The sequence below is a fragment of the Symphodus melops genome (assembly GCF_947650265.1).
Source record: "Symphodus melops genome assembly, chromosome: 21".
In the NCBI taxonomy this organism is placed as follows: Eukaryota; Metazoa; Chordata; class Actinopteri; order Labriformes; family Labridae; genus Symphodus; species Symphodus melops.
In genome coordinates, this window is record NC_136711.1 from 17,999,055 (window position 1) to 18,007,980 (window position 8,926).

Below are 8,926 nucleotides of genomic sequence, written 5' to 3' on the forward strand. Positions count from 1 at the left end.
CTGAGGTGACTTCTTCAGTATTCTTGTACATACAAAAACAGGTGTTTCAATCTGGAATGACCAACTACACCTACACCTAGCTCATCAGCCCCATGTGGCTTCAAAAGACATTTAACAGACAGAAGTTGATTATAAATTAGATTCGAGGCATCTGCAGTTTGACTTCACACACTTTTAGTTACTCCCCTGTTTCTAATCTTTTGACTGTTTATTTTTCTTCACTTTTTTTTGTGTTTCTTGGCATCAGGTTCACAACTTTGGTGAGGCTCCATTATAAGCCCTCCTTGGGTTTCTTACCTCACTTTAGCGCTCAGAGCAGCCGCACAAAAAAAGAAAAAGACACTGGGATCTGCACCTTTACTCCGAGCGCTCAAGTTGATACATGTTCAACTTTTCAGAATCCTCTTTGCTCTGTGTCTGATCGGGTAAAAGAACGATCTCAAATAAATAATAATAATTTAAAAAAAATGTAAGATGAGATTCAACTTTATTGTCATTACACATATACAAGGATAGTGTAACGAAATGAGGTTTGGCATCTCACCAGAAGTGCAAATAAGCAGAAAGTGGATCTCATGTGATCTTAAAGTATATTCAGTTCGTGCTGAATATGTACAGTGATTACAAAATTTACAGATGTATATATGGCTGGATGGATTATTGGGATGCTATAAATATAAGTAAACGCTATAAATATAAGTGTATAACATAGCAGTGTCGGTCATACAGTGGCTGTTGTCAAAAAGACAGGACAGAAAAGAAACGCTCCAAGCAATCGCTCCTGAGTGAACAGCCAAAAACACTCTAGGTGGACACGGGACCTTAAGCTGTTCTAGAGAGATATGAAAAGGAAATTACAAATATATAAACATATTATTATGATATTGATACAGAAACTGCATTGACAGGAGTAGTGATACATGCAAACAATACTGAGAAGTTTGGTATCACAGAAATGTTTGATGTTCATGTGTTTTTCTCTAAATACGGAACTTGTTATTGAAACTGATCATGATGTTTTCTAGAGTTAAACCAATGGGCTGTTCACAGTGATGCTTGTCCTCGCCCCCTCATTTGCCTGAGAGTAAAGCATGTGTGACAGACCGAAGACCCAACGGTACAGACTCTTCTTCCCTTTGTTCACAACAACTCGATGACTGCAGAGAAAGATTTACTCTCCCGTTTGGACTTCAGCACTTGTGGGCTTGACCTCTCTGCACGCCGTCATGTTCTGGCTGTTGCTGGCTGGATACTGCGGGCTTACTCTGAGCAGTGACTCAGGTAAATACAATACAAACTCTTGTGCGATGATCTTTTTTAATTTGAGACTGAAACATGAAAATGATGCAGAAAGTCCAGCTCAGTACTATCATTCATTCAACTTTCTACAAGCAGCTTAATGCCGTTATCAATCTTTAAAGTAGTCATTGTAAACATGATGTCTGTTAAACAACAGCTATGCTGCTTATGAGTGTTTTGCATGTTATTTTTGACTCAACCTTAACTTCCTGGCCATCTGGGGGAAAGAGGAAGTTTTCCTCTGAGACAAAGACTGAAGTGTTTTTATGATGCTTAAATATACATCACTGATGTTTATTTTAATAAACTGTCTGCACAGTAAGACTTGACCCAGTTATCCCATGATGTCAACTGACAGTCAGGTGTCTCCACTTAAGACTCGTAGTCTATCTTCTCCATTAATTGATCGACTGTTTCGTCCCTTCCTTCGCCTGTAACACTGTCACCAGATGTGCTGATTGTCTGTCAGATATTTGTTTCCAGATCCGTTTCATCAGATCACCAAACGAGTTGAAAACTAAATAATTCAATACTTTGATTGATGATTGCAGCAGCCATAAATGAATGCATTAAATCTATGATTGACCATGTATGGTTGAAACATGTTGCCGTGTTTTTATGAATGTGCAGCCCTAATGAATAAAAGGCTTTTTATGCTCACCCCTCCAAGTGAAGGAGGATAAGGATGATCTTTATTGATCCCCCAATGGGGGAAATTTGGGTGTTACAGCAGCTCCAAAAAACAATAAAAAAAAACAGGGAATATAAACAGCATCAATAGCAAAAAAGAAAAAAAAAACAGCTATGAGCAAGTTTAAATTAATTAAATAAGGGGGATAAAAAATTCAAAGACTAAGAAATCCCCACACTGAAGAGCACCAGAGTGACTCATTCTTTTCAACAATATCTAAAACCTTTTCCAACACCCACGCAGCACATGCGTCAGCCTTTTTACTTAATTCTTTGCATTTTTTCCCGTAAAGCCAAGTGCATAAACCTGGTGGTGATAAAAAAAACAAGATCATAAGTGTTAAAATGTTATCGTTCAGGCAGCAAATCTAATTATTCCATTAACAAGAACATTTTCTGCACTTTAGGATTACTTAGAATTTAATAAATAAATAAAAATGAAATAAATTATTAATTGCTGTTCTTTGATACTTAAATGCTGTGTAGCCTATGCAGCAGGATGGTGTTCAAACAGAGAGTTGACTATTTTATGAACAGAGAGAAACTATAAGGACATCAAGGGTTGACCGAGAACACAGGAATGACCCCGATCAAAAAGACAGGGACAAATTTCTTAGTTTGACAGCTGTAATAGCACGATGTATAACCTCAACTTTCCTTACCAGCATTTCTACTTCAAGTCGTGAACGCTGTAATTGCTGAACGTGTCACCATGTCATTCATGCAACCTTATCTTTTCTGCTCAGTGGCCAAAAACCGTGCACTGCAGATCACCCAGAAGCCCCGGTATTATGGTGTGAAAACGGGCGACGCTGTGTTTATTTCCTGTACGAATGAACTGGCAGACACCTTCCAGTGGTACTGGGCTGCCCATTACAATGCACGCCAAGAGTTACTGCCAGGACAAAGGAAGAATATCATTATCTCAAGGAATACTCTCCAAATGGCAAATCTGCGCACAGAGGACAGCGGAGTGTACTACTGTAAAGCAAACGGTACAATGGGACGAGGAACTGGGGTTAAAGTTGCCAGTAAGTGGCTGGATCATATGTTATATTCTGTTATTTGATAAGCTTTCTTCATTTTTTAACAAAAACAAAAACACTAACTTACTTGACTTGCTCTCGTAGGAAACATTTCACCATCAGGAGCTCTGTGGAGGACCAGGATGAAAGACGGTCTCATGATCTTCCAGGGCCTCCTGCTGGCTGTGTGTATTGCTGCTCTGCTGCTACGCAAACGAGACCTGGTGAGGAGAAAGTTGACGAGACACAACGTCATGACAGACAGACAGACATGTGTTTGGCCGAGATATATCATAAATGGACACACAGAGGCCTTTTTTTTAAATCAATAATTGCACTCTTGAAATAAAATCCTGAGAATAGAAGCTGAAATGATACTAGAGCCTCACGTATCACCTGTAGGCCTATTGAATGCACATCTCTGCTAACACTAGTGAGCTAGCATATTTACCACAGGGGAGATAATTCTGGTGATATAACTTTTAAGGGTTTCTAAGTACTTTTGGCATTGATTTCATGGTAAACTGCTCCAGCTAAAAATAAAACCTTACCCAGTTAGGGTGAATGTTTAAAGGGATACTTCACCCATTTACATGAAGCTGTGTATCATTAGAAATGGTCGTGAGTCCAGCCCTCATTTTGCCCTGAGACGAGAAAAATATGTTTTTCTTTGCCTGGAAGTTTTCTTCATGTGATGTAATATGACGCTTTTTGCATCACATGAAGAAAACTTTCAAGTAAAGAAAAACACATTTTTCTCGTCTCAGGGCAAAATGAGGGCTGGATTCACGACCATTCAACACTACTACCGTGTTTCTAATGTAAATGGGTGAAGTATCCCTTTAAGGTTCTGAAAGTCAGTTTTGGTCGTAAACGTTCTTGAAGTGTGCTAGCACTGCTGCATTTTATCTTTTTAAATTCTGCTTTCTCTGTTTTAGTTGGAACAGAGTGACAGCATATACGAGGAGCCTGAAACAGATCACATCTATGAGGTTTGTGGTGATTTTTCTATTTCACAGTTAGGTCTATCAAAGACAACGTCAGGTGGCCATTTACTGTTGGCTCTCTTGAATACACATTCATATTAAATACATGCAAACACAATCAGCTAGCTTCACTAACCCAAAAACAACAACCGTACCTTCTTCTGACAGGCAGCACTCAAGTCTTTATTCATGTATGAAAAAAAGGTGACGTACCATCCTGCAGGGCAGGCTTTCTCTCCCCTGGCGAAATATTTGTGCACTGCATGTACAAATCTACAGACTATAATAGATAAAGAGAGAAAATGTCTGAATACAAAATACTGTTAACTTGACATTTTAAAAAGGATGGTAGGTTGAAGCCAAAAGGTGGGTTTGCATGTTCAACCTATTTTCATTTTTAAAGTCTATGATACATTTTGTTTAAGTTTGGGGAGAAATGTGTATCTACATAGATAAAGAATGTATTTACAGTAAATGTCAATCACTCGAGTGTGAGATCCAGCAGCTGCTTATCCTTATCTCTGAGTTATGTCTGAATCACTGACTCTGCTATTTAAAGCGGAAAGGCAAAACGCCGAGGCGTTCAAACCAGACTGTAAATTTGCACATGCACACGTTCACTGACAAAAAACCAAACTTGAATGTGTCTGAGTGAAACTGAGTCGTCTCGATCTCTCAGGGTTTGGCGATCGAGACATGTGGAGGGGGCCTGTATGAGGAACTGTCTGTGTACGCCCAGGTTGATGGAGCCGAGGCTCCGTGGGAGTGAGACTAAACCAACCTGCAACCTCACGACAACTTGCTTTTTACAGGTTCTTCAGTGTAAAAGTCAGAAAACAAGAGTCCTGAGCAGCTCGAGTCAGGTTGTTATTTGTTGCCTGTAAAAGCATTTTTAAAAACTTTTTTGGTCATTTGCAACAGTGTGCTTGTTTTATGCTTACTTTACAGCATGCTATGAGGATTTTACGCAATATTTAAGTTAGTCTGGATTAACTTTTGATTTAAACTTCAAGGAAGTGTAAATACCTTTCACAATAAGACTCAACAGTTGACTTTACAGCTGTAATGTTGGTGCTAAAAGAAACTTTCTTACTTGACTTTCACTGATTGAAGAAATATGCATCATAACCTGAGCAAGGCCAAATGTGCTGTTGTTGTTTGCAAATAGCTTGTAAGCTTGCAAACATTAGAAGATTTAGCCATCAAATGACAACATTTCTTTGACCGACAATTAATGGATTCAATCTTTTTTTGCCTATCAATATGAGCTGCTTCCAGCCTTTTTATAAATAAAGAATTTGCTGTTTTATTTGTCATTTGAAGAGTTTATGGTTTTTGATTTTTGTAAGGAATAACATGCAATTTGATGAAGTCGGTTCTGGCTCTGAGAAGTTTTGATGAACATTTTAATGAACTTTACTATATTATGTATGCCCACAACATGTTAATGCATTGTAGGGAAAAAAATGACTGTAAACATACAATGAAAATAACTTTTAGTTGCAGCTTGATGCCTTTTGTAATGTAAGAACAATAAAAACAATGGAAACATCTTTTAGCTCTGAAACGTGTTTTTTATTGAGTTTTACTGTTTACAACAAGTCTAAAAAAATATAAATAATAATGAAGTTGATAAACAACATGCTCATTTATTCAAGAGAAGAATAAATAAATAAATAAATAAATACATCCAAAACAAATTGTTAGTCTGGAGTCGGTGCGCAACAGTAATAAATCCTTCATTTCAGTAGATATCACTGATTCATAAAAATATTGTCTGTATCATAATATCATAGAACTAAACAAATAAGCCAATACATAAATAGAAATAAATAAGATAGATAGAAATACATGAATAAATAAATCAATAAATTAATCTGACAGATAAGATCATTTAGTTGGAGGTGAGCAGAGATGAAATCAGAAGGTCGACTCTCAACAGGTGAGTTTTGATTTTCTTCCTGATCAGCTCCCAGGCTTCAGCACTGTGACCCTAAAACACAAGACCATCATCATCAATATACACCACAGAGAGAGAGAGAGAGAGAGAGAGAGAGAGAGAGAGAGAGAGACAGACAGACAGACAGACAGACAGACAGACAGACAGACAGACAGACAGACAGACAGACAGACAGACAGACAGATTTACCATTTGCTCGAGGGCATGTGACAGTCTCTTGAAACTCATGTGCAGCTTCTTGCTGTGCTTCTTGTGGCCGTGGCTCCGGATCTAAAGTCATAAAGGAATTGTTAGTTTAAAAACACACTCCTCATATTTCCCCCTTCATGTATTAAGATCAATCTTGATTACAGAGGGAACGTGGGCCTGTTGACGCGGCCTATTTGTCAGAGATTGAGTGTTAAAGTTATTTGATGTACTCACGCAGGAGTGAAGGCCGTCAGCCTGCCTGCTCACAACGCCCAGAAAGTTGTCCGCAGTGTTCTCCTCCCATGATGCAGAGCTGTGATTCTTACTGAGCAGAGTCTTCATCTCATTCAGAACCTGGACTGTGAAACTGAGTTTATCCTCAGCCTGCAACAAGAACAAGAAACATCAGGAGATACAGAGATAAGAAGAAGACATCTGTGCCTCTTTATTGGCAGCTGCTGCTTCAAACTTTGAACATCAGAATAAAAATATCAGTAGAAAAAAACAGTACTCATCTTGATATATTTGAAATGTAAAGTTGACATTAGTATGTGACTTACAGCTGCTTCGGCCGCCTGGCTGTACAGCTCATGAGGGAAGCTCACAGCGTGCCTGACTTCAGCATCCTCAGTGCTGTTAGTGGAGTTATGAGCCTGAAACACACACACATAAACACACACACATTACACCATGAATCAAACACTCAGTAAAGAATAAACTCATCCAGTGAAGATCTCTCTAAACAGCGTCCTGTGAAGGTCACTCACCATGGTATTCAGTAGATCCAAAGAGTTTTTACTGAACTGTCTGAATTTATGATCCATCCATTTGCAGCTCAGCGGGGAGCCTGCACTGAACACACCGAGAAACACACACACACACAAAATCCTGCTGAGCATTTTCAAAGCGTCTCAAAGTTTTCTTCAGTCTCTGTTTGAATCAGATTGGGATATCTGCTGTTGTTCTGTCAGAGCATACCTGCACAGCTTCATTTATAGTGGAGATGAATCGAAGCAGATTTCGTTTTTCATATCACCTGCGGCAATTAAACGAAGTGCGGGTTTCAACCTCATCTACAGGTGTATGGTCACACATTTTCGTCTCCTGACGAAACATTTTTCCCACGACAAAAGCATAAACACGCTCAATAAATTATCAATGAAACAGATTCCTGTATGGGAAAATAGATAAAGGCTATATGTTGCGAATTGTAAGACGATTAAAAATACAATTTTGATATAAATAACATCCTCCTGAAATATTCATCCCTTTAATAATATCGGAAACACATTGAATCCGAAAAGCGTCAGACGTTTGGGAGGTTTAAGGCTATACACGAAAAAATCATACAATACCCTAACATTTACATAATTTAAATAATTAGGACATCGAAATAAACCCAACTTACAGTTCATGATCAAAACAAACGTTTTGGTAAAAAAAAAAAAAATATCAGAACTCAAATCTGTCTCTGGGTCATGTCCAGTTTAATCTTTTTGAATATTGATTATTGCAATGTGTTTTTGTTCATTACATATTTCTGGAGAGTTTCTTTTAACATGTTTTCAAATGATTTGCTCTATGTGTGCAGGCAAACAAACCTTTAAATTTTGATTAAAAAAGAAAGGCATGTTTTATAATTTGTCGTCTTTATTATTTGGTTTAATAACCCATTGGTTAAACATATTTGATATATAGTACTGCAGAAATAACGGAACTAGATAAAGTGGAACTAGATTGCGGCCTGCTTTACGTGAGAGTGACTTTTTCACAACGTGAAGATCGTGACGTCATGACGTTTCTGAGGAATAGCCGCTGCAGTCGGACAAGTTGTAAAGAGGACAAAGACAGATGCGCTTTATTTGAGGGGGAAGTCAAAGTGTCTCTCTCACAATAAATTGTAGGCTTGTATTGTAACATTTCATTTTCCATGTAATTATGTGCATGATGACAATACAAATGTGTTATTGTATTCACATGATTTGAAACTTCAGTGGCATTTCCAGGAATTTCTGGTAGGTTAATTTGAAATATGCTTTCAGGTCGTTAGACAAGATAAGCTTTTATTGATCCTGGGAGGAGAAATCATGGTGGAGCAAAGGCACACGAACTGATGCAATAATAACGTCGTAAATAATCAATTAATAACAAACGAATACTTGAGATACATTTTAAGGGGAAATGGAGAGACATCAAGCTTTTTAGTTTATTGTTTCATTACACACTTGCACGCATGTTATCTCACTTTATAGGCAAGATGAAAGAAATGATCAAGTCACGAAAAAATCGAGGCACTTTTTTCAAGTAACACCTTTAATGTTTTAATGACAGCAGGTTAACAGGTGGGATCATTTTTAAGGCGTTTAATATATGATAATCACATGTTTAGCCTAATAAGTTCTATTTTTGCACTATTCATTCGCTGTATAAATATCTAATAGTCGTAAAGCTTTATGTGACTTTTTGAGTTGGAATATTAATTTACAGGCTGTTTTTTTCTATGCGTGTCGCTCATTAAACACCACAAACGAGCAAGGTAAGATGAGCTATTTCAACTATTAAAGTGTAAAACTGACAGGTTGGAGTCAGTGTGATGTTTACATAAAGTGGAGTGTGTTATTCAAACTTCAAGTGTGTTGCTAGTTCATCAGAAACTTCAAAACGGGACCGGGAACATCAAGTTCTCACGTGTCAGCAGAAGGGAACATCAACATGAGCACGCCTTGAAAGCTGTGTGACATTTCAGTTTCACTCGTAAACTGCAAAGACAACCTTAA

At 37.9% G+C, this 8,926-nt stretch overlaps 2 protein-coding genes across 2 annotated transcripts; one reads left to right on the forward strand and one right to left on the reverse strand.

Annotated features, from left to right (window-relative positions):
- Nucleotides 1-1,045: 1,045 nt before the first annotated feature.
- cd79b (CD79b molecule, immunoglobulin-associated beta) lies at nucleotides 1,046-5,539 on the forward strand. Its single transcript, XM_079334470.1, has 5 exons — nucleotides 1,046-1,281; nucleotides 2,736-3,020; nucleotides 3,120-3,238; nucleotides 3,953-4,006; nucleotides 4,680-5,539. Exons 1-5 carry the CDS (start codon nucleotides 1,227-1,229, stop codon nucleotides 4,767-4,769), a joined length of 603 nt encoding a protein of 200 aa, XP_079190596.1. The 5' UTR covers nucleotides 1,046-1,226; the 3' UTR covers nucleotides 4,770-5,539.
- A 355-nt stretch (nucleotides 5,540-5,894) lies between these two features.
- Nucleotides 5,895-7,048, reverse strand: LOC306842258 (interferon a3-like; the record flags this gene model as incomplete). Its single annotated transcript, XM_079372385.1, has 5 exons — nucleotides 5,895-5,993; nucleotides 6,150-6,230; nucleotides 6,384-6,533; nucleotides 6,710-6,802; nucleotides 6,917-7,048. The coding sequence occupies 5 exons, from the start codon at nucleotides 7,046-7,048 to the stop codon at nucleotides 5,895-5,897; spliced, it is 555 nt and encodes a 184-aa protein (XP_079228511.1).
- Between the last annotated feature and the right edge of the window lie 1,878 nt (nucleotides 7,049-8,926).